The following is a 26,232-nucleotide window of genomic DNA, read 5'->3' on the forward strand; positions in this document are numbered from 1 at the left end:
CACGTGGTGTTTTCAGGGCAGGTATAACCAGTGACAGCCACTGCTTAGGAGAATCTTCACTGTACAGCAGTCTAGCAACAACAAATACATGTTCCAGGTACAGCAACTGAAACAGAGCAAGATAACATGGTCTCAAAAGCCCTGAATGGACAAGCTGCCAGATCATAGTTGATACCTCCAACTTCTTCGGAAGCAAAGGGAGTTGATTAGTGTTCTGCAGGTAGCCTTCAGCTTTGGAGCTTAGTCTTCTGACTGCTGCAAAAGGAGATAGCACAGATGGCAGGCTTCTCTTTCTGTGGAGGAGGTTAGGCATGAGGGTTATGGGAGATCATGAGTCACTACTGAACAGAGGTTTGCTCCTTTTGTGAGCTGGGAACGAGTTTTGCTAGGCTGGTTTCTGGATCCTAGCTGGAGTTTAAGGAACACCTTACGCTGAGTAGAAAGTGATGATAAAATCTAAGCATCGTGGCTGCGTCTCCCACTAGAGCAGACTACCTTAGATCTGCTGTTGCTGTTGTGCAGGGTACTCTGGATATCCTTCACATGAATGTTCATGTCCTGAATAGGAACAAAGTGTCTCCCTGAAAAGCCTTCACATGAGACCTTGGTCATTCTCTTAGAGCAAAGTCATCTTCCAAGATACTGTATACAGACTGTAGAGGATTCCTTTCCATGCTCTGTAATTTCAGCTTTTGGTTAGAGGAACTGTACTATAAGGGAAATGAACCATATCTTTCTAAATTAAGTATATATTAAAAAAGAGGAAAGAAAATGATGCCCTTTTGTTTTACTCTTTTCAGAAAAGCACAGGGTGACAGAAACACAGACAATCTTCTCACAAGAATAGAGGCTTCAAAATGAATCTGATTACTCCAAGCAGGGTGGTTCTGCAAAATCAGTGGGCATGGGAAGTAGTGTCCTTGCCCACTGGTGGGACAGGTATTGCAAGCTGTTTTCCAAATCATTGTGTTCAGCAGGCTGCAGACTTCTGTACAGCTTCTCTATGTTCTCAATGAAAGACCAAGTGAAGAAACAACTTCTCCAGTTCTTGAACTGCCTCATATCTGAATATTACTGACTGCTTAAGCAATCTTTTCTTTATTTCTTTTTATGGAGTGGAGTAAATCAAAAGAATATATTTTTTGCTAAAAGCATGCACGGTTATATCCCTATTGGACACACAGCAGTTCACAGCATTGATGACTTTCTCTCTCAAGGCATTAACTGGCAACAGCACAGGCTTATTCTCAGAGGCTCCACTCTTGAGTTTGATTTTGTGTTGGGCTTGTCTTGTCCCAGGTTTCTAAAAAATACATGAAGGTATGTCTTCCAGAGACCAGGACAAGAACTGGCTTACCATGAGAACAACTAAGAAGAAGAAGATACTTGCTGAACAAATGCCCTTAGCAGGGATCAGAGAGGTGTTTCACAGGATGGTCATCCGGGAGACCCTGTTTTCTAGGGCATGAGTAATGTATGCCTCCCAAAATAGCCATTACATGTTCAGTAAGTTACCAGCATGAATATACACAATAATGATGGAAACAATTATTTCTTTTTGTCATCTTGTTTCTTAACTTACCTTCTTTCTAAATATACTACTCTCATATTCTTGAAATACTCCAGTAGAGAGCCTTTTTTCCAAGGCTCATCTGATCTGAGGTTTATCAGGTGGAAGTTTTCATTCCTAGTCATTTCTACAGAGCAGGTGTGATGCAGCCAATAGCAACCATGCTTCTCCATGTGATTTACAAGGAGAAGCAGCTTCATCATCATACATCTTCAGTGTTTCTAATGAAGTCCACTGTAAGATGTAATAGCCAGATATTGTGGGTGACAGGTTGGGCTGGTGCTTTCTTAAAAATGAACCTGAGATTATTCCTGGACTAAAGCAAGCTGTAAGATTTTAACACCTCCTAGAAGTAACCATTAGGATGTTAAATCCATGTCCTCCACTAGGAGATGGAAGGATCCATAAAGTATTGCTGATTTTCAGAAATGAAGCATTCCTTGGGGTCTCTGAGCAAACAAGCAAACAAAGAATTCAAAAGCAAACAAAGTATTATTCCATCCAACAGTAATTAATTGTTTTCTGTTCTCTTTAAGGATACTTCAGCTGTAAATGGCGAGGTGGCTGGTTTTAACAGTGTATCTCATTGTCACCATCAGTGTTACTCAACAGCCGTTTTTTTCCCTTCCTTTCTTCCTTTTTTTTCTTCTCTGCTGTTTTTTCCTCCATATTATCTTCAGACTGGTATCTTTCAGGACTGCCCCTCCATGCACAGTCTCTGGTTGGTGGAGAACGGGTCTCCCCTTCAATACACAAACTCCGGCAGCATCGCCCGCTGGGGCGCACACAGTCTGCTCCCCTTCCCCAGAACGCCCAGGCCCTCCAGCAGTTAGTGATCCAGCAGCAGCATCAGCAGTTTTTGGAGAAACATAAACAGCAATTCCAGCAACAGCAACTGCACATCAACAAGGTAGGCATGATGCTTCCAAAGAATTTCTTACTCATACAGCATCAACACCATCTTTAGCCTATGTTGTTTGTTTCTTGTGCTGTAATGTAACTAACTCCATTATCAAAAGACCTTCATCCTTAAACCTCTTTTTTCATGATTCTGAGGGATACACCAGTGAGGACATGGACGTGCATCACCAAGGTGAGGATCGATAGCTCTGTTGCAGGTAGCGGAAAGCTAGTACAAGTCAAACTTCAAGCTTTCCAGTAATACCTTTTGAAGCTGTCATTGCCACCATCCATCCACATCAGCATCGTTGCCTATTTTGCGGTAAAGAACATTAAATGTTGTCGAGGTATATGGGGAAAATATGTATTGTGCATGTGCAGAGTCCTGCACCTAGGGAGAAATAACTCCATGCACCAGTGCAAAGCTAGGGGCTGACCTGCTGGAAATCAGCTCTGCAGAGAAGGACCTGGGAGTGCTGGTGGATGACAAGTTGACTATGAGGCCGCAATGTGTCCTTGTGGCCAGGAAGGCCAATGGTATGCTTGGGTGCATTAGGAAGAGTGTTGCCAGCAGGTTGAGGGAGGTGATTGTGCCACTCTGCTCAGCCCTGATGAGGCCACGTCTCGAGTACTGCATCCAGTTCTGGGCTCCCCAGTACAAGAAGGACATGGAGCTACTGGAGAGAGTCCAGCATAGGACTACAAAGATGATGAGAGGCCTGGAGCATCTGCCCTATGAGGAAAGGTTGCGAGAGCTGGGCCTTAGCCTGGAGAAGAGAAGACTGTGGGGGGGGATTTTATCAATGTCTATAGGTACCTGAAGGGAGGGTGTCAAGGGGATGGGACTAAACTCTTTTCAGTTGTCCCGTGCAACAGGACAAGAGGCGACCAACACAAACTGAACCACCGGAAGTTCGGCCTGAATGTGAGGAGGAATTTCTTCCCTGTGAGAGTGACAGAGCACTGGAACAGGTTGCCCAGAGAGGCTGTGGAGTCTCCTTCTCTGGAGATGTTCAAAGCCTGCCTGGCTGCAACCCTGTCTAACATGCTGTAGGTGACCCTGCTTGAGCAGGGATGTTGGACTAGATGATCTCCAGAGGTCCCTTCCAACCTTACCCATTCTATGATTTTTTATCCCGCTCTCAAGGGAGAAGGGACATTAATATGAATCTGAGGGAGAAAAAAGAAATTTCAGAGGTGACAACGGTAGAAAATAATTGAAAATGAAGATACTCAGATTTACTAAAGCATTTTTCACTGGGATTACCTTTGAAAAGAGAATAGCTGTTCTCATATCCAGTCCAAATTCTCTTTAACTATGGCCCTATGTAAAGCATTACAGTTTCCTGTCCATTTTTATCTCCTGAAAATAGGGACAGTATTGCCGTGCATCCTACAGGGCTTGTTTTGAGATTAATATGATTTGATTCAAAAATTGTTCTGAAGAAAGCAAGCACTACATTTATTATCTCGCTCTCTGAAAATCACTTAGAGAACATCAGGTGAGCATTGCAGCATGCCATTCACCAATGCACAGGTTTTGCGATTGCTATGCAGCTGAAATCATCTGTCTGGGCATCCCAGTATTATGCCTGAAATGAAAGCAGAAGCTGCTTTGAGATGATTGCATGGGTATGGATTAAAAAAGAGAAAATGTATCCTGTTTTTTTTTTTTTTTTTAAGTCTATCAGAAAACAAAACTCACCTTTTAAGTGCAAGTGTTCAAATTGCAGGTAGTAGGAATGGATCTGTGACAATTTATACCAGCTGAGATTTTGTCCCAGTACTTCATCAGCTAAAGTCTTGCACTATAAAAAGGCTGTTGGGGGAAAGGGAAATCAGTCATAATCAGTCTAATGCTTTTGTGACCCTTTGTGATCTCTACGGTTATGCTTAGGCTTTTCTAAAGGTTATTCTCAAGGAGTTACAGACATGATTTTCTTTTAGAAACAAGCAAATCCAGTGGTAGTTTTCAGACTGAGGGACAGATGAGATGGCAGGCTTGCTTTGCAGATTGCTTTGGTTTCATTTTTATTGGACCCTTGCTGTCATCTGAAAAAAAATGACTCCTGGGAGCTGGATTCACTTGATTGTGTGGTGACCCATTAAAAAAAAATAACTTTGCAGTAAGGAGAAAGAGACAATTTAAAGAAACCCTCACACACACGCACACCCAAAAAAACCTTTGTTTATAGAAGAGAGCTAAGGCAGGATGATTACACAAGTTTCTGACGTCAATCGTGTACTTCTGGATATCTGCCACTAGGTATCGTGTGTGCCAGCCCTGGATTTTGTTCAGCCTCACGCGCCACCATGGCGTAGAGCTGCTGTTGCCATAGGAATTTAGCTTAGCCCATGCCAAACGTGCTTTGCGTAATGACCCTTAGGATAGGGATCATCAGGCTTGAGGCGTTAGGTACAACCCTTTTGCTAGGGAAGAAGTTGCAGCTCAGCGGCTGGTTTGTTTAGGGTTTTGAGGCTTTCTGTTGCCAACTCTTGCAAGCGTCCAAAGGCTTTGCTATGACGTACCTACTGCACTCATTCAGGCTTTCACTTAGACCTCCCAAGAGTCTGAACCTATGCATAATTTGAGTCAATTGATTTTTTTTTTAATCTTTTTTTGTTCCAGAGTTGGAAATTCAGCTTTGTTAAAATTGGGGTATATCATACCTATGGGAGACCATTTCCATGTATTTGATTTATTTAAGTGATGAGTTAAAATCAGTTAGTAACTAACTCTGTATGTGTGTGGCAAATTTATCCCATGGGATAGCATCCAATTGCTGACATGGAAAAAGACTTTTCCCAGACACACAGATATTTTAAGACACTTGTGTATAGGAGAGTAAGGGCATAACTAAAAGTAGTATAATAGATTGCTGATTTTTAATTATTAGCAGGACTGACAACACTGTCTGTTGTTAGATGTGTTGTGTTTCCTGTAAATAATACGAGGTTGTTTTCGATAGCTTATTATTTTTCTTAACTTCAAGACTTTGGCCTTAAACTTTCCCTGTTAGGTGTCTACATCAGATTAAATTTTTGAGAAAATTTCAGCCCAAATAAGTCTGTCTCTTTCCAAGAAGTGGCTAAGGAAAATATGTGGTTTTGCTTATGAGTATAAATAATAATAACAATGTAGGGAATTTTTCTGTAGAGCCCTGGTGCCTGAGGCTTTGAAGCAGAGATTTTGTCAAAGCAGAAAAACGTGAGGAATGAGAGAATGACTGGGAAGGGACGGAGAGGGCAACAAGAGGGAGAGTGGTATGGCTCCATGGAAGAAGGGGAGTCCCAGCTCAGCCAGCCTGGTTGATACCATCTGATGGATTCCATCTGCATTTGCTTTGAGGAGAGAGAAAAAGTAAAAATGGGGATATGAGAGACATGCATGCAAAATGGAGTGAAAAGAATATTACTGAAGTTGCAAAACTGCACATACAAACTTGGAAATGGGAGTAATTAAGTTTCCCATGTGAGTCTATCTCACTTCCTTTTTTACATGCTTTTTGATAAGATTTTTAATCATCTCATGCTATTTCTTTTGCAAGATGCCAAACTTAGTACAGAGGAGAAATGTAAAAACGAGGCTGCTCGTTGATAGAGCTCTCCCTCATTTGTTGCAGAAGTTGGAGGACAGGTAAAGAAGGAAGTGGATTGCTAGAAGAGGAGAAAGGGCCTTAGGGCTAAGGCTGTTTCATGTTGTCACGGAAAATTGGCTTTTAACTCCCTGTCACAGAGCAGTGCAATGCTGAGCTATTCCATTAAGCCAGCATTTAACCCCTGTAGGGTTGCAGTTGGCAAATCACAGCCTGCTGCTCATTTTTGGAATGCCCTTTTTGGGCCATTTGGTCCATGTTGTACAGAAGCTGGGCTCTCAGCTGTAAAGGTGTGCTTGTGTATCTAAAACTAAAACATCTGACGTTAAAAATAACATATCAAACTGGAACAAGAAGTACAGTGCATACTTTAAGCGTAATCTCTTATTTGATGAAACGGAAGCAGTAGCTCGCCTCCTGCCGCTGACTCCTTGTGAATACAGCTATGTTAATACTTGCAAAGCACCTGTATGCTCCAGTGATAAACACGCTACCAAAACACATGTAGAAGTCAACAGCTCTTTCTCCTGAACTGGGGATTGATACACTAAATAAGACTCTGGATAAGGTACTGAAGGACTGCTTGTTAATTGAACTCTGTGCAACCTCTAATCTGAGGCATGTGCCCTAAAAGAATAAATACCAACTAGTTTGCAGTCCTGAAAAGAAAAGCTTTATTTTTGCACAAGAAAACTGATCTGAAATGGCACAAATAAGACCAATGCTTTTATTTCCTACCTTTTTCAGCATTTAACATTCAAAACTTCAAAAATATTCTTTTAACATGGTTGCAGGGGATTTGATGTAGGGGGCAGGGAAGGAAATAGGACTGTTATTTTACTGTATGATATGTATATGCAGCAATCCCAGCATCATCTCATCTTCAGCAATTATGATTTCTATGCAGACTTCCGTCTCTTTTAAGATGCAAATCATAGTCTTTTATGTGCGAGAGATGAACAGGGATTTGCTTGTGTTTCTCTAGTGCTCTGCGTTGGCACTCAGAAGGGTATTTCTGTCTTGAGAGTATTCTGGTAACCTTTTGGGATCAGATAAAATAACTCTACGTGGCAGCGATTTCTTAGCAGATCTCGGTTATTTCTGAGCTAAAAGACGAGCTTTTCAATGCGATAGGTCTGGAAGTAGCAATCACCTCTCCAAACAGAAATATGCAAGTGAATTTTCACAAATTCTGTGCCAGAATACTCTGCTTTTTACTTTTCTGTAGTGAAGATGAGTGATTTGGCTTCAGTCTATTGAATGTATAATGCGCAGAAGCCTGAACAGAACAACTGATCTTCCTTTTAGTCATAAATTGTACTTTTATGCCTAGTCTTATGGACTATGCCTAACTGGAGCTGGTTGTGCTGAGTAAAACCTATTTTTAGCAGTCTCTGGTAAGAGTAGTGTTTCTTCTGTGGGGGCAACATATATATGCCAAATTACAGTGCCTTGACTTAACTGTGGTGCAGCAGTGTTGGGTGGGTACAATTTATTAGCAACTAGAATTTAACGTTGCTATTTCCTGATTTTTTTCTTCTTTTTGGAATACCTTAACTGCTTAGCCTTAAATGACTCCTGAAGTAGATTTTAATATATAATTACATTTGTAATGTTGGAAAAATACAATGTTTTAGATTGTATTGTCCAGCAGTTAGATAGAGCTATTAGCCTTTGAACAGTTTAAGGGAAGCCTATTTCAACATAATCTTCACTCATTTATTAGTTAGAACATCTTCCTTTCTTTTTTTGCCCTTCGCTTTGTCTTTTCTTTGTCTGATAAAGTAGCAAAATTCTTCCATCTTCTGCAACAATGCCAGGGACCTAGGTGGCTTGCAGGGCCCAAACATAGTATTGGGTATAATAATCATTGAAAAGATCTCCTAGAAAACTCATTCAGTATTCCTGGTATGTCTCTCCCTCAGTGGAATATGAAATGCGGTTGAGCAGGATGCGAGGAGCTTGGGCTTCCTGCATCTGCATGTGCATTTCTTCGCCCCTATGATGGTGTAAATGATACTGAGCAGTTTTGCCAGAAGCCGCTATTCCATGGGATGATTGTTGCGGGAGATCTGGCAACATGTCAAGGTGTGCCTGATATAGTCAAATGCATAATTCCATTTATTTAGGAGAGGGGTGGAAGAAGACAGCTTCTGATGATTGCAAGATGTTTTCTTCTCACTGCCTCTACTTGCCCCCTGCAGGCAGGTGGTATTGTTTGATTTATTGCAGTTCAGTTGTTCCCTCTGGTCCAGGCACAGAGGCAGGCATTTGCTTGGCCCTTCCAGCAGGTAGTCTGCTTCAGATAGTTTTTTTTTTTTTTTTTTTTCCCTGCTGTCTAATCACTTCAGGGAAAAAAATAGGGAGAGAGAGGGAGAGATTTTTCTCGGCTTCATCTCCTGCAGAATGGACTGCCAGCTCACTATATGGCATATGTGCAGCTCTACTTCTTCCCAACATTCCTTATCATCTCTTGTTTGGTCTATGGAAGTTAAAAATTAAAAGGTCCCCACCCTGCAAGGGGTACCTCACGCGGCAAGAACCATACTGAATAGCCAGAAGAGTGGAACTTGTGTTGCCATTGCTGAGTGATTAATTCAGGTCCTCAGCAATATGTACTCTTCTTCAAATGCTTGTTCAAATGCCCACTCCCCTGTGGATGCAGTCAGTCTTAAGTCTTCCAGCTTGTGGTTTTCTTTCCCTTGAGCAACCCAGATGACATGCCTGCTCCACAGTGCATTCTTCCTGCTTCTCAATTCCTAGCCACTTCTTTGACTCAAGACAGGCATTTTCTTGACTGGCTGTCTCGGGATGCTTTGGAGCTAAGCCTTTATCTTCTTTTTATCTCCTTTTTTTCCTCTTTTTCACCAGAACTGTCTCCCCAGCTGTCCAAAGTTGTTCTCTTTCCTCCCTGTGTTTCACTTCTTTCTTCTTCGAAAGAAGTTGTTCTTGATCTCCGGAGGAAGGAAAGTGAGGTTTCCACTTGGTTCTTCACAGTGTGGCAGTCACAACTGTGCAAAAATCAGTCCCTTGCACCTGATTTTTCTCTTCCTCTGGTCAGTGGGACATTATGTGATGTCCCACCAACTCTTGTATCTCCCACAGTGCTGTTCAAGAGGGAGGAGGAGACTGCATGGCTGATCTTAGCAGTACAAAAGAGAGGCAGATGCTGGCCGGGTCCGCACTGACATGTTCTGCTATTTCACTCTGTTCACCCAAAACAGAGGGAAGTCACTCCACCCAGCAGGACTTGATCTGCATTTCCCAGGATCGTTCTCAGCCGTAGTGCTATCGTTCTACCTTCCAGCACAGTCTTATCTGCACAAGGTTTTGACCAGATGGACTTACCTAGCAGAATAGAACGGGCTTTTGGCATGTTATCAAGCATGACTTCTTTGAGCTTCTATTACTTGTAGATAACTGGATGAGCTGTATGAAAATGTGATTATCTGTTCTTCAGTCTGAAGGTGCGTGTGGTTGTGATTTCAGCCTCCCATCTGTGTCCTTTGTATAGTTAGTCCAACAATGCTGAACTTTCTGAAGGTATTCCCTACAGCAGAGGTGCCCTTTCCCAGAAGACTTTTACCAGTATTGCAGTCCACTTAGGGATTCAAACCTGTAGCAGCTTATTCCCTACTCTGGGCAACCGTTTCCATGGATGAGCAACACTACAAAAGTGCCACAGCCCTGTGGTGGACTCCTACACTGTAAAAGAGATCTTGAGAGTCGGTCTAACTCAAGTTTTACCTAAAGTCTTGACCAAATTTCATCTCTGTCATAGATAGCTGAGATGTTTCGTCACATCCACTGTTGAAGGAATCTTGTCCTTTAATTATGCAGGACCATTGAACTTCCTCTGTAACTGCTTGCTTTGTTCAGAGAAGGGTTCAAAAGTGCACAGTTCTATCAGAGTTGGTCTATCTGGATAAGAAGCACTGCAGTCTGTTCTTTTGGAAGCTCTTCAGTTCTTCATCTGCTTCCATAGGAGCTCATGAGCTGCTGTTTAAGACCAAACAGGTCTCTGTGACTTTTGCTGTCCAAAGGGAAAAATGCAGTAGTTGTATCTTTCTAGGAACTTCTCAAGCATTTTTCTGTTGGAGTCTCTTGATTACTCTGTGATTACTTTATGAGAGGTAGTAGAAAGTCATACTTGCACTGCACAATGAGGGTTTCCCTGTTCATTTCAGAGAAGCTAGTTATAAAAAAAACTTAGGCAGAACAGTTTTGTAGATTTCAAAAAATATTAGATGTTAAGAGGTCTCTCCTATGTTTGTAGCCTGTTTGGCAGTATGTGGGACTTCCCAGCGCCCTAAGAGAGGGTTCAGTAGATAGAGTATGGTCTCTTTCAGATTTCAAATAAGCTGAAATTTTAGTAGCAGGGAAACACAGCCATATTTTTTTTCCTTATGAGGCATTTCACAAAAAAAAACAATTAATTCTTTGGATTGCCTTTATTCGGACCTGACGTTGGCAAGATTTTCTTTTTTTCTACATTCTTCAAGTTCTGAAAAGGTAGGTAAGGTATCTGACCTGATGATATCTAGTCTTTTAATAATGCTTGTAAATCAAGATGTCTAGTTTCTGTTGCATTGAAACAGCTGTCCAAGGCTAGGGAGGCAGTGCTCTTAACAATATTTTATGGTACCAGTATGTGATAGCCAGAGGAGACTGTGTTTGAAAATAGAGGAATAACCTCATTGCAAAGGATGCTAAAGAGCTACTTCAGATAAGAAGTTGTTTATGGCGCATTGAATAATTGTTTATTATTTCAGATATATTTGTAAACATATTAAATACCATCTTAACTTTACATTCAATCCCTTGCACTTACATTACCTTATTTTTTTCTTAAACTATTGTCTTGATTTTAACACAAGCAAATACTCATAAAATTTCAGAAATGGAAGCCTTTCAGGGATAATTAATGGATCTGGGATGCACATCCTTATGTAGTATATGGAGTATGTTCATACAGAGTACATACTTCGGAAATTTTTGCTTTAAGGAGAATAGACTGTAGCAGCTAGGACAAATGGCTTACCAGGAGATTGATTTTACGTTGAGAGAGCAACCTAAGTTGTTGAAATGTCCTTGTTGTTGGCCACTTGATCTTTAACCTTCACTGTAGCATTTTACACATGTTTTTCATTTAATTTCTTACATTTTTATGGAGTTAGAATAATTGAAATCTTACAGGGAAGTGCTTCTCATTTCCATTAGATTTGACAGTGACATTGTAAGTTATTTTCCCAGCAATTACTCATCTTGAACAGTTCACAAGTTCAGAAGGTATCAAGTTTAAAGCTTGAGACTTGCAATCTAAGCAGGAAAAAAAATAGCGGAAGGTGGTTCATGGTGATTTAATTATCTTTAAACCAGCATCTTTAAATACAGCAAGCCTCGGAGTGCTTGAGGTTAATGTGGCTTGGTTATCCAATGTGTGTTGTAGGTAATGAAATGGGATGGGCAGGGTAGGGAAAGTCACAAAAGTGATGAGTTTGAAGGAACAAAGTTGTTGTCCGTTAGTAAGAAGTTTAAGCTGTATGGGGGTGGTCCACAGTGTTTTGTCTTAAGCTTAGGAGTCAAGACATCCACAACTCGGTAATCCACAAAGTGCTGGAAAGATGTGGCCCTACTTTTTGGTTTTCATAATGCTTGAATATTAAAAGAAGCTTTGACTCCAGTTATTAGAGATCCTCTGCTCCAGTTATGAGCAATCCCTGCTGTCCTTGGTGCATTGCTTGCCGGCATTTAATCCTTTATATGGCCTTTGTATGCCTAACGCTGCTTTGCGTAGGTTTACTTAAGTTATATCACAGAGCCTTTATTCCTAAGTTTAGGTGAAAAGTGTTGGTTTCAAGTTTAAGCCAGTGTTCTTCAGCAAATGTTACTTAAGAATAGTTGCTCCTTCTGCATGTGTTCAATAAATGTGTTTTGATTTAGTTTTATTAGATTTAAAATCAGTATAGCTTTTCATACCAATGACCTAATCCATTTTAAAACTCTACCCTGACAACTTTCAAAGTTCAGCAATTTTCTTTATAAGCTACACTCTTTTAAGGAGAGGAGAACTGATTTATTTATCTGTGCTGGATTTAAAAACAGGTCACAGATTTCTTTTTTTTCTTTTCTTTTTTCTTTTCTTTTCTTTTCTTTTTTTCTTTTTTTTTTTTTTTTGCTCCAAATTAAAGTCACTACCAGTTCTAAGACTTAAGAACTGTGAATTTTATCTTGCTGCTGAACTTTCAGAAGTTTTGAGTCTGTGTGAATTACAGTGAAAATTATATTGTTCTCTCTATTTTAACAGATGCTTTCAGAAAAGTTAATTTCCAGAGAAGTTTGCTACCTCTAGTTAAGAAAATCTGATTAGAGTGACTCTTTTACTTCTTACTATTTATTCCTGTACAGAAGTTTAGTGTCCTCAATATCCTCTAAACTAAACTGTTAAGAGTGCAGTCTTCAAAGGTGTCTGTATGATGTCATCCCACCTTATAAGATAAAATTTATGGGATAATTAAAAAAGAAACTGGCCAAACAAGAAAGCAGAAATCCTTTTGAGGGTTGATCTATCATTTACTTTTTCTAGATTTTAATTGCCAAATGTAGTGATGGGTCTTGCACTTCTCCTTTGTGGATTTGCAAAGTAGCATCCAGAACTGTGTAGGATTAAGAGATTCTAATCTCTTTAGAGCCAAATCAAGTGCAACATTACTTGGGACACAAGATTTCTGTGATAGCACTTAATGCCAAGGCTGACCTGATCTTTCTCTTACACAGTTGTTTTGGACTTGGTTTATAAGATATGAGCTATGTATCACAATTTTTGCTTTCATAAAGCTGACTCTTTGAGGGGAACAGAGTCAGCTTTAACTGATATATATACTGATACTTTATCAGTTAACCTGTTGGATGTTTTCAGATCATATCAAAACCCAACGAGCCAGCTCGCCAGCATGAAAGCCACCCTGAGGAGACAGAAGAAGAGTTAAGGGAACACCAAGCCCTTCTGGAGGAGCCATACAGTGAGAGAGTTGCGAGCCAGAAGGAGGCCCCAGGGTTGGCCAACATGGTGCAAGTGAAGCAGGAACCCATTGAGAGTGATGAGGAGGAAGCAGATCCACAGCAGGAGCTGGAGCCTGGTCAGAGGCAGGCTGAACAGGAGCTGCTCTTTCGTCAGGTGAGCTCTCAAAGCATCATCAAGGAGGACTGCTGGTGCTCTCTCTGCTCTCTCATGATGTGAAAAATTAAGGATATGTCCATGGGCACAGTGACACCAACAACCTAGGAAAACCACAGTGGCTAGAAGTGTACTGTATGCTCCAATGATGAAGTTGAGGAGTTTAGCAGCGTTTTGAGTGATAGGAAACAATCTAAGTAGCGTTACTGTGAAATAAAATCAAGCAGATAGGCATCTGTGAGGTGAGAGAGGGGAGGGTTGGAGCTGCTAGGAGCTGTTGGATCTGCAATTGCTGTTAGGCAGCTATGCAAAAATAGGGCAGTGACCGACCCAAATATCTAAGTTTAGTGAGTTCTGAATAGTTGAAGATTTTCCCAGGCTTTGAATGGTAGGTTGTAATCATCATATAGGACTGAGCCATCCATGTATAGGTAGAAAGTGGGAAGATTAGCACTAAACTAATTTCACACGTACACTGTTGCTTGTACCCATTTTGCTAAGGATAGGAGCATGTGGTCCATACATATGACTAGACCTAATATTCATAAATGCGCTATTACACGCTCTGGCAGAGGACAAGGGGAGAAAAAGTCTTGCAAATGAAGTGGAACAGTTGATTTGAAGAGAAAATTCCTGCACTATCACAGTGACCATTTGGGACTTGGTTCTCTGTGACTGCCTAATACCACTCTAATGGCAAGAAGCTAAGGGAACTAGCTCCTGAGGGTTTGCTACATAAAGAAATCTTCTGATAAAGTCAGTGCTATCCTTTCGTGCAGTCACCCTGTCATCTCCAAAGTCACAGGGAGGGGAATCTGGATCACTTGCACAAAATGTAGTCAATGTGCTTGTAGTTCCAGAGCCACTTTCTCTTTGTTTCTTTAGGAAGACAAAAGAAGTCTTAACATTTCTGACCACTGTGGTTGCCATTAGCTGAGGATTTTATTTCAGCCTGATTTTGTTAAAACTGATTAACTCTTCCAAAGAACAGCTAGATAAAGAGACTGGGTGACAAGTTTTGTTGAAGGGGATTCTCTCTTCACAGCCGCAGATCCTAGAGATTTCAGGTGTGCTGGCTTTTGTGGGTGAAAAAGACAGATGCATAGTAATAAATCCAATAAAGATATAGTATGGTGTGACCTCCCTAATTAGCATATCTGTCTCTCCATAGCAGTCTGTCTTTGTAGCAGTCACACAGGTAAGAAGGTGTTGATTCTCCTAAGGTACCCCTGCTCTACTCATATTTGCAGTCTTTAAAATTGAGCATCTGATGATCCAGAGCCTTGTGTAACCACTGCATGGGATCTACAGCCAGGAACAGATAGCTGTGTTGATGCCAGGGTGTAGCATTCTGAGCAAATGCACAGCCTTTGGCTAGGGAAGGCAGACTTGTGCCAAATTTGCAGTTGAAATGTCTGTGAATTAGGCATAAGTGGTCCCTCTGTGTGACGATTTGCATCTAGCTGCTCCCTGCCATCTCCCTAGTGCTGCAGAATTGACACGTATGTCCCATATGAACATCACTGGCTATTGCTCAGAGAAGATATTTTCAGTTCCTAGTCAGATAGTGTTAGCTTCATAACAGTGCTGCCTCAGAGGATCAAGACCAATGCCAGTCATCCTTAAACGAGGCCTTATTTCTTTGATCTGGGCACCATTGCTTTCTTAAAAAAAAAGGAGAGAAACAAAATTTAATATGCTGCTAATGATGGACTGCAATCAAGTCATTCCTGTAAATGGGCAGCCTCCTCCTGAAGTCCTGAATGCACGGTCCTACCTGAGTGATCTTGAAAAGAAGTATTTATTTTCCAATTACTTTGTCTCGGAGAGAAGAGTGAATAAATAGAGGGAATGGGAACCATGTTAGGCTGTAATTTGAATGTGGTCCTTAGGATGCAGTTCAGCTGAAGCCGTTCCCTGACCTGGTGCATTGCATTGCTAATACACTAGTGCTGTGGCAGGGGTGGCACAGGAGTAGGAGTAAGTCACCAGAGCGGAGGGAAGATGAGACAGCTTCTTCTCATGACATAGCGTATACCAGCTTCAAGGTTGAGGTTTGACCATGCTGTCATGCCACTTGCCTGGCTTCAGTCTAGAAGCACATCTGTGCTGCATAATGTGTGTTCACGCTCGTTTGTCAGGTAAATGAGTCAAAACCTGCAAACATAATATGTAAAAATCCTTAAAAACTGTTTTATTGAGGCACCACACAGGCTTTCAGCAGCTACCCCTTTCTCTTCCGCACAGCAAGCCCTCCTGCTGGAGCAGCAACGCATTCACCAGCTGAGAAACTACCAGGCATCGCTGGAGGCAGCTGGCATGCCGGTCTCTTTTGGAGGACATCGGCCTTTGTCCCGTGCACAATCCTCACCTGCCTCAGCCACCTTCCCTATGTCTGTACAGGAGCCACCCACTAAGCCAAGGTTCACAACAGGTAACGTTTTAGGCCATTGGACACCTAATCAGCGGGGCTCTGGTGACCTCTTTGCCTTGTTATCCTTTTTTGCTTTCAGAAAGCCAGCAGTGGTTATACAGTGGCAGTAGAGAGATCATATTCCTCGTTTAGGTGGAAAGGTGTACTCTGGTGGGAAAGCTTACTTGCAGCCCTGCTCAGGCCCTGTGTCCGTACAAGGCCATCCGCTTGGGATCTGAATCTCAACTGTGGTTGTAGACTCCGTAATGTCCAGCGATCTTTCAGAATAAGATTCAATCCTTTTATATCTTGTTACACTTCTTTTCCTTTCCCCAGTAAGATAGACACTGTTTAGCCTATCGAGAAAAGAATCTGCAAAATGAATAAAATGTAGTGTCGCACTTAAGTATGTTCCTCCTGAAAAAAAAGGAAGTTGAGTCATACACTATGACAGGGGTGATTTAGATGTGACGAGAGCAGAGCCCAATGTTATTGAGAAAGGACACCATGCCAGATGGTCTGGGGAGACCTAATGCTACCAGGACCTGTGATATCTATTTATTTGATGTATTTTTCACATCTTCTCTAGTTCCTGCACAACTTTGCAGCGTAAATTAGCTGTTTTGGACTCTGTGCTAGACCACCCCTTTCTGTAACACACAGTGTCCACCAAGGAGGGGCTGTTCCTGTAGCTTAAAAAAGAAAAAACAAGAGAGAGAGAAGGCCAGTATACCTGGCAAAAGCTAATGCATCAGAAAGGTGAGATGAGTTGATTATTTCAAGTTGTCAGTATGCAGAAACAGAGTGAAGACAGTTTTCTTACCTACTCTGTCTTCATCTCAAAATTGTGACTACAGTTCTGCATTTGCCTAGTGCAATGCACAAATGGAAGGAAAGTGTTAATGTCCCCGCAAAGATTAAATATGAAGGGTAACTGTTCTTCTAAAATCAATGAGGACTTTTGACCAACATTTTTCTTCTCCAGATCCATTCTGTCTATTCAGTAGCTTTAGTAACAGATAAAAGTTAATTACATGCAATTTTTCAAGTCCTATGTTGGGGCGTTAAGCAAACTAATTTTAGTGTTGACTGCTTTTCCAGTCCTCTCTTCCCCAAATGTCAAGCTCTGCTTTATGAATGAACATTTTGCCATATGGTGTGCACCCTGGGGAGAGGAGAGGAAAAAAAAAGAAGAAAAAAATGTTGCCCTAAATAAAGGCAACTTGTGGTTTTGTTTCACTTTGATTAATCCATTTAATCTTACTTTAACCCATACTTTTTTCATCATTAAAATCAGCACTGTGGGTTGGGTTTGTTTACAGACTCTAATGGTATAATAAGAATGATAAGATACATATGACTTTCTTCGTCAGCTGTTAGGTCCAGAGTGGGAAGCACATGCAATCAGCTTTCTAAAAGCCCAAATAGCATCTGATTTTTGGAAATCAGCCCTTCAAGTCTGTATTTGTTGTTAATAGCTAAATCTTGAATTTTTGGTGACCTGAATTTCTGATACAACCAGTTGCAGCATCAGAAGGAACAAGATTATTTTAGAGTTTGGCTTTTGCCGAGGATACAAAGAAGGGTAGGCCCCTGGCTCCCAATCAAACCAGATGAAACTTGAGCACATGATACACTTAGCCCCAAATCTTGATGCTTTTAAAACAGGGAATGAAGACTGACCCTACTTTAAGAGATTATTTGTTCTTTTTCTTTCTTCCCTTCTCCTCCTCTGGTATTTAAACTGTCTTGTCAATCATGTGTAAGACTTTGAATGTACAGTAGCACTTTCTACCAGAGGATATACATTTTAGTCAAAAATGTACTGCTGAATTTCATTATAAATTATATAAGAATGTAGTAATAAGACTTTGAAGAGTGTACTTCTTTGAAAAGATACTTAAAATTTTAAGATTTATTTTCCTCGGCAGTAGGATAAAAAAAAGTGGCTTAATAAAAAAGCAGAATATCATGTTGCTGTTATACAGTACCAGACATTTACTTAATCCAGTTCATTGGTATGAAGAATGTTTAGTGTCTTTCACCTGTTAAACATTCTTTTCATAGCATTTAGCCATATTAAGTCTCAAAGGTTTGCTTTTCTACTGATTTTCCATTGTGCAGTCCTTTACGCTTATGCTATGTGAATGGAGAAGGAAAGAGGCAATAAGATGCTATCAAGGGAGAAAGTGTTGTTTGGCATGTGCTGACACTAGTAAAGATGCAGGGCATGAAAGGTGAGATGCCAGTTGCCCAATTCATGGAAACTGGATGGAAGAAAGTTTTCAGGAAGGATAATCATTTTCCCATTGGTTTTCTTTTTGCTTGAACAAATAGTCCATTTAAATCCTTCCTCACACTCAGGCCGTAAAACCTCTGTGTTTAATTCTCCAGGAGAAGTCCTTCAGACAAACCTGGTTATTGTATGCCCACCAATGGCAAGGAAGGAGTAGTTTAATAAGCTGCCACTGTTTCCTTAGGGTTGCCAGAAAAAAGAACACACAAGCATAGAAAGGAAAGCCAGACGTTTCACAAATTGAATGTGTGTGCACTAGTTAGATTGGTTCCGTTTTCTTGAAGTTGTCTACTGTGTATCAAAATCAGTGTGTTTGGAGATGGATGCTAAGCCTTAATCACTAGACTTGAACTGTTCTTTAAAGGGCAGGAAATTATCTTGGTTATTTTTCAAGGCAAGCAGTGCCAAAGTGCATTAGGCTTCTTTTTCACGAGGAAAATCAGGCTGACTGGGAAGCAACTGGTTTTGAGACTGATTCTACCATAATTATGTACTCTGGGTTTTATAGAAATTTGTATTTGAGTTGCTGTGATCTTTTTGTGAGAGGATTGGCAAAAAGAACCCTGTTCAGTGGCCCTAATGAAGAAAACCAAGATTAGTCTAGCCACAAGTATGGCTGCTCCAAGATCAGTTATTGTCCAACAGACAAGGAATTCTTCATCACTTTTACATTCAGAGTGTTGTACAGACAATCCTAATGTTTTCTCTGAATGGCGTTAGGACCAGATGGCTTGAAATCCTGCTGTTTTATGTGTAATTTTTTCTCCAATCTCTAGCAGTGACCAGTACCTGCGACTTCAAAGGTGTATGAAAAGAACAACATAACACCTGTTTCAAACACGATGTACACATGAAAGTTGAAAGCAGTGCCATTCCTGACATCTTCAAGGCAATCAGTTTTATGCATGGCACTTAATTTTCCTTCATATTAGCGTATAAAAAGAAAGCTGGTCCTTGAACTTGCCCTCCCTAGCAGAGTAGCCCTCTTGACTTTAATGAATACTTCTGCATGCACTGTTCCACACACTTGAATAGGACTTCTCAGGGTAGGCCGTTAATTTGCATAGCTCCAATTATCTAGTCTCTGATCTCCTGTGAAAATGGTTCCACAAATTATTCTGATGTTCTGCATTAAAGTATTTTTCATTTACAGTGAAGACATTTATTCTCTCCTGTGCAGAGCAATATAATTATCTGAGCCTCAAATCATATGTTTGTTCTGCCAAGAAAAGCGAGTCGGTTAGGCTTTAGAGCTGACCTTTAAAAATGATTGTTCTCATGTCTTTAGGTGTATTGCTTCCAGCACCACTTAATTTAACTCGTAATGGCCAATGTAGTTCAGTATTTTAAGATTAACTTGTCAAGCTTTGCTTTGTGTGTGTCTTCGTTTGAGTGTCCCCAACCACAGGAAGGAACTTGGACCAGTTCCATTGTTTTCTGTGGCTTAATTAAAAATAAAAACCAAAAACATTGAGTGATACATTATTATAGTGCAGAAAAACTTCATTGAGCCACCACTGTTATCACTGAATCATTGAGGAAGGACAAAGTTTATAGCTCAACCAAATTACTTAATTCCCACTGTAGTCCCCATTAACTTATCCGATAGGGATGTATAGGCATCCTACTGCCACCTTTTCTGAAAACTTTCTTTTTTAACCCTTTAGGGTCCTCCCAAGTATGTGACCAGGAAGAGTGTTGTAAGGATGCAAATTGTACAAGGTTGAGATGAGAACGCGTCAGTCTGAACAAATGTCATGGAAGTCTGTGCAGGAGCACATATTCACTCCATACCACATTTTATACGAATCTTTTAGAAAGATTTTCTGTGTTCTGCATTTGGTGGCTCTTCTGGGCTCATTTAGTGTCTTTCTACCTAACTTTGAATGGTCTTGGGAAGAGGCTTAATTATCAAAATAGAATTTAGATGTGCACATATATTTTGAACAATTAAGGATTTCCCAGTAGGGCTCTCATTTTGTTGTTTACCTTTGAAAAAGCTGAGCAATAGTAAGCAGAGTGTGTGTATTCGCTTTGCTGCAGGATAGGCTCTCTGCCATGGTGATGCACATCTGAATCCTCACTGCCCCTTCAAGGATGCGGTCCTCAAAAGTGCACTGAAGCCAATTAACAGAAAGAGCCAGAATTTCACCCAGACTGGTCAGCAGCTGTCTAATAAATGACTTATCTCTTGTTTTTGTTTAAAATGAAGAATTTGTCTTGAGTGTGAAAATATATGTTGAAAGATAGAGTATGTATACACATGGCCCTTTTTGCATTAATTCTGTAATATTAGTTAGTCCCCATAGATGTTTGGAAGCAGAATCACTTTCCTAAATTTAGCCACAGGAATTGAGTTGACCTAGTACCTAGTGCAGTCCCATGTGGTCTAGAAGATTATCTACGTGGGGTCTTGTGGGCACTTTAGGACTTTGTCAAACCAAGAAAATGCATGGAGTCCTCTGAAGAATGATTTCCTTAAAAAAATAAATTAACCTTGGAGGGAAAACATGCATGAGCAAGGAAATCATCAGACTTTGCACTAATTTAAGAACATTTGAACTTAAAAGAACATTGATGGAAACTCTAGGGAAGTTTTCTTGGGCAGTCATCCTTACAGTTGGGCTACTGCTTCTTCTCAGTTGGCATTTATAATGCTTGATTTTTCCAGAAGCTTCTCATAAAGTTTGCTGTGAATCAAAGCTGGGAGACCTTTACAGAATTTTATAACACAATCCTATTTAACTGAACTTTGGCTCACCTAGCCAATTAACCAGGGCTCTGTTCTCTTCCTAGAACTCAATGTGTTATTTTTTTTCTCCTTTTGTACTCACCTACAGCAAAGTGAGGAGCTGCCAGATACCTTCCCTAAGGCTGAAGAGCTGAAAGTGTCAGTGCAAGAGTTTGTTGCACAGGAGAAAGACAATATTTTTGGTAGGAGAACATGCCTATGCTTAGGCAAAAAAGGTGTGATTCCAGCTTAAGTCAAAGTAGCTGACTTGGGTGCACACAGCAGCACAGAGCTCAGCTCCAGGCTACATGTCCACATAACTTCTCAGAGTCTTTCTTTTCTTTTTTTTTCTTTTTTTTTCCTCTCCTTTTTTTTTTTTTTTTTTTTTTTTTTTTTTTACGGGCCTCTCTGAACTCCTTGCAGTTGCAAATTGTGCTGTTTATCAGTACGTGAAGCGGTTGCATGAAAGCCAGCACAGGGAAGCTGTGCCAGCTGTGTCCAGACCTCTAGCCACAGCATAGGGTACGCTCTTGGGGGAGTGGAGAGGAGCAGCATCAGTTAATACAGACCCTTTAAAGCTGCGATCTGGGAATACCTTCTGCATCCACTGCTAATTCTAAAGCTTTTCTTTAGGACCTTTGATTGGTAACTTTGTACTGTGTTTTCAGATGGACATTTCTCGCAGGAACCCTTGCACCCTCCCCCCATTTGTACTGTTCTCTGGAGCTTTTGGCTGAAGGGAAGGGTAAATTTAAGTGTATTATTGCATCTCTTTTGCTCAAGTCTTTTGTCACTAAGACTACATAGCTGTAGAGAAGCTGCTGTTTGCATTCAGGGGATTATTGGCTACGAAATCCCAACTCCTATTCCAAAAATGTACCTGGGCAACTCTGGAACATGAATGAAAGTCTCCTACCCTGTTGTCGTGCCATAAATACTTGGTAACGCGGGAGGATTTAGCTGCCTGACTCCCACGTTAAACAACACTGCTAAGTAGCTACACATCATGCTGAATAATTATTCCCAAGTGTGTGCTAATAAACTTAATTAGTATGTTGTCCGATAATGCTGATGTGAAGGCTTCAGTATAAACTATGTTATGAAACAGAATGCGTTCAAACAACTTACTCCTCCTGGTTTTTAATCCCAAACTCTAGAATCACTTTAGCAGCATTTATAAAAGCACTCAGTGGAAAAGTTGTAATTGTCAATCCCTTTTTAGATCACTTATTTGCACTCGCGTACCTCTAATCATCCTTACACTTTTATTTGTCACCTCCTTCAGTCAACCTTACAACTTCAGCCTGTGGTGATGCTGGTGATTAATTTATTTTCCATATCCTTTGAGGATTTCTAATGGGAGGAACTGTCGCAGGTTTGATTGTGTTTCAAAGAAGGTGCCCCCATGGTTTGAAAGATTTTAATTTTTAGAGATCTGTAGCTCCTGGTAGAATGCACACTACCTCTGCCTGCAAGTGCTCTGTTGCATAGAGAATGCTGCAGTCAAAAACTTGAGGGTTTTTATTTATTTATTTATTTTCCCCCACCATGTATGTGGCAAAATGGTTACTTACTCTGAGAGCAATTTTGTGCCCTCTGTCGCAGGCCTTGTGTACGACACCTTGATGCTGAAACATCAGTGTACCTGTGGAAACACAAACAGCCACCCAGAACACGCAGGGCGAATTCAGAGCATCTGGTCCCGGCTCCAGGAGACAGGTCTCCGTGGCAAGTGCGAGGTAATGAAAACACCAGCAAGGAGAGAGAGGAAAAAAAAAATCTATTTTTAAGTAATGATCAGCTGAAATGAAGCTGTTATAAAAGGAATGAGCATTGGAGAACATAGCTAAACACTATGCCATCAATGTAGATGATATTTTGTTGGACATGTATGTTTTAAGAGTAAGGCAAACTAAGAGAAAAGCTTAGATACTAAAATAAGCATATTAATGATTAATAAGCATTAATAGTAATAGTTATTAATAGCCAATGATAAATTGATAGGGTTCCTCTGTTCTCTGAGTGCCTGAGGAGACTGAATCATATCGTATCTGTGAGTTGTGTCAGAACCTGGCTAGAAATACTGTCTGAGCAATCAGAAAAACTATCCACGTGGTGGCAGCATTGCCATTAGCTAAAGTTCTCCTGTCACAGCCTTATTTCTTGCTGAAGAGAGCAAGGAAGAGTTTTAAACCTGTTTGTGTCTGCAAAGACCCATTTAATTGAATTCTGGGATTATTCTGACAAAAACACAAACACCCCATTGCTGTTGTCTAGCTCCGCTAGAAGCCGTAATTCAATCACAAAACACGAACTGCCTCCTAAGTCTTCTAAAATTATGTTACAGATGTGCTCCAGTGTGTGAAGTTCTTCATAGTCTGATTCCAAGGAGCAGCTGTTTTGTTGCAAAAGTTGTTGTTTCCTTAGCTTGGTAGTTTGGGTTTCTCTCACAACAACTCTTGGAGCTGTCCTTGAAATTCACCTGATTTCCACCTATGTTTCCCTTTTGAACAGTGGCAAAATTCAACCATATTGTGACCTTTCCTTTGCTTGAAAACCATAGATATGTGATATTGGCTTGCTTGCCTCAATGCATTTCCTTTCTTCAGTGAGTCTCCTGCCTTTCAGGGATAGCCAGGCACTCTCATGAGGCTTGCTTCCTCTCTCTAGTCGGCTTTTCTAATCCTTCATCTCTGTTTTTCCCACTTGTGTCCAGGTCAGCGTGAAAATTTTCTTCTTTATTGTAACTTTTCTCCTGAGCTTGCTGGGCACAACTTTGCCCTCTTTCTCCATCCTCCTTCCACCTCCTCTTTCCACTCCTCTCTTCTTGACAGGCTTTTTTCCTGGCACCACTGTCATTGATTCTCTTTCTGTGGTACTGGACCTGTGTAATTTTGTGCAGGGTCAAAAAGGGTCAAAACCCTTTTTTCACACTCTTTCTGAAGATCTGCTGCCAGAGTCTGTCTCTCTCTGAGCAGGAAGGAGTGCAAGATGCAACATACGTTTCCTTTAGCAAACTTGGAGTCAGGGGCACTTGCGTGGCAAAGGGATGAATTTGAGTCGCAAGCGCTCCCTAGATTGGGATATGTGCTGAGCTGTTTGAAGTGATTCGTAAAGCTTTTTGCATTACCCCAAGGACAGGATCACTGCGGGTGTTGCAAGCAGAATGCTGCATTCTGTGGGACGTATTCCATGATGCAATTGATCTTGAAGGAATTTTGGAACCTGACCTAATAATTATTATTCCTTTTTCTTCTTTTTTTTTAATCCCTGGTGCCTATGCAGAAAGACCCATTAATGACAGAATGTACTATACCCTACGTTTCCCCTGCTTCCCCCCACAGATTTCCTCTTTGAGCTTCTGACGTGTAAAGCTTTAAAAGAACTGTTTACATGATGATGGCGACACTTAATACTTATACAGCGGGTTCTATATCTGCATTTTTTTATGAGTTACAACAGTGCAATCTGCATAGCAGCACTTTGAAAGAGGTGGCTATTTGAAGAGTTATTAGTAGATGTGTTATGACCACAGCAACACCTGGATGACGGCAATCAGAACTTTTGATAGTGTGTATATTTTATTTTTTGCTGAGCTCCTGCTTTATCCTAGGTTGTTTTTTTAGCTGGCATTGCTGACTGACACATTTGGGCATGCTCTTTGTTATCTTCACTGTTGCAGATGTATTGTCCTATGCCTCAGACATTATACACCAGTTAAGTAAGTTCTGGGGATCTGATGTGAAAATTGTTTGCCATTATATAGTTAATCCATTTATTATCAGTCATGTTTGTAAAAGGATAGTTTAAACTTTGATGTTTCCTTATCCTCATATTTCCTTTTGCTTCCTTAACGGTCCTTTGCTGTGGTCTGTGTGTGTAGTTTTAATTCTGTTGTTTGTAAGTATTTGCTAGAAACTGATAAAAACACAGTGCCTTGCACGATGCATAATATAATCTCATGCTGTGTGGGGTAGCCAAGACTCTGTTGGACACCTGAGCTCTTACAGAAAGAGCAGAACCACTCTTTCTGCTGTTAGGCAATGGAAATTCAAGCATGGCATGCTGGAATTAGATTGCAACTCGGCTTTCAGTGCAAGCTCAAGCAGTTCTGAGGGTGTCTGTGAACTGGAAATTTTCACTCGGTGTTTCTGTTGTATGCATGACCCCAGCCAGCAATGGGTTGGCAGATAAATATTTTATTGTACATGCAAAAAAAAAAAAATAAAAATAAAAATTTTGAAATTTCAGAAGTCAACCCAGTAAAAAAGCCAATTTTATCAGGCAACTGAGAGGCTCCTATATAGCCTGCTAAGTGCTGAGTTCCTACCATTTCTCTTGGAGGCAACAGAACCGATCCAGAAGGAGCACAAATATTTTTAGAACAGGAGAAACACATCACTTCCCCTCACCCTGGTTTTCAGCAGCAAAACAGATATATATTTGCTGAAGTTGTCCAAAAACCATCTAACATCCAGCTGAGGGGAAAACGCGTACCAGATTTGCAGTGTGATAGGTAAGAGTTTGACAGAGATGCACAAGTTTGAAGATGACCCTTTGAAGTGAAAGTGGTTGTGCAAACTCAATGACAACTTGCGGTTTAGAGTATTGCTTTTTTAATTAAGTTAGCAGTATAAAATACGGCAATTACGCTGGTGTATGCGCCCAACTTAAAAGCAACAATTATTCTAATTGAGGCAATCTGAAAAAAAAGGCTCTTTCCTCCAAACAAAAAGCCGCAATAACCGTGTGGAGTAATCCCCCTAGCCTTCAGCAGCTGCAGAGGGAAGTGGATAGGTCTTGCTATGGGTAAGAGAGGTAACTGGACTCTTGGACTGTTAGAGCAGGTTTGGTAAGAGTGAGCTCCTGAGCCGAGGTCCATCTCCAAGCACACCTGTGTTGCTTGAAGCCTAAGGATGGTGAGTGCAAGCCCTGGGGTTAGTTGCAGTTGTGGAGGAAGGACGTAAAAACTGGCCACGGGGCTGGGCCATCCTGGACAGCCTTCAGGTTGATCCGAGTGCAGAATCGGTCCCTGCTCTGGCTCAGCAGAGCTGCTGTACATTGGTCAGCAGTACGGTCAGAGCTGGAAGGTCTCCAGAGAGCTGATCCATACCAAAGAGCTTTGAAGGCCAGCGCTGAGACACTTCTGTCTGGTAGCTGCAGTGACAGCAGGTCCAGGGAAACCAGAATCTTGGGGAAAGAAGCTTTGTAGTGATTTGCATGGCTTTTTGTAGCTTAGGGCAGAGCTACAGTTGGGACAAGGCCTGGGTCACGGGCTCTTAAGATTCCTATCCTCTCCTGTTAAAACATCATGCGATGAAAGGGTGAATAAAATGCAAACTGAGACTAGCATTTTTTTTTTTATTTTCCTTACTCAAAATTAAAAAGAAAAGCTAGCTGAAGAGTACAGAGGAAAACCTATAAAGCAGAAGAAAAGAGGTGTTGTGTTGCTGCAAAGGTCAGGTTTGGTGCATCAGGAGACATGAAGGAAATGGGATAAAGAGCTGATCAGTTCATCAGGAATGAGAAGCCAACTCCTGCATTGAAAA

The 26,232-nt window shown here is 41.0% G+C and overlaps 1 protein-coding gene across 6 annotated transcripts in view; it reads left to right on the forward strand.

Annotated features, from left to right (window-relative positions):
* Positions 1 to 26,232, forward strand: part of HDAC4 (histone deacetylase 4) — a 270,190-nt gene that overhangs the window by 197,601 nt on the left and 46,357 nt on the right. For 5 of the 6 annotated variants that reach the window (XM_062578420.1, XM_062578418.1, XM_062578422.1 and 2 more), the window contains 4 exons: positions 2,251 to 2,480; positions 12,986 to 13,243; positions 15,491 to 15,677; positions 22,289 to 22,422. In XM_062578420.1, the coding sequence (XP_062434404.1) occupies positions 2,251 to 2,480; positions 12,986 to 13,243; positions 15,491 to 15,677; positions 22,289 to 22,422 (809 nt within the window). The remainder of the gene's footprint in view (positions 1 to 2,250; positions 2,481 to 12,985; positions 13,244 to 15,490; positions 15,678 to 22,288; positions 22,423 to 26,232) is intronic. The other variant, XM_062578423.1, reaches the window with a different exon arrangement.

This window comes from Rhea pennata, chromosome 6 (assembly GCF_028389875.1).
Source record: "Rhea pennata isolate bPtePen1 chromosome 6, bPtePen1.pri, whole genome shotgun sequence".
NCBI classification, from domain to species: domain Eukaryota; kingdom Metazoa; phylum Chordata; class Aves; order Rheiformes; family Rheidae; genus Rhea; species Rhea pennata.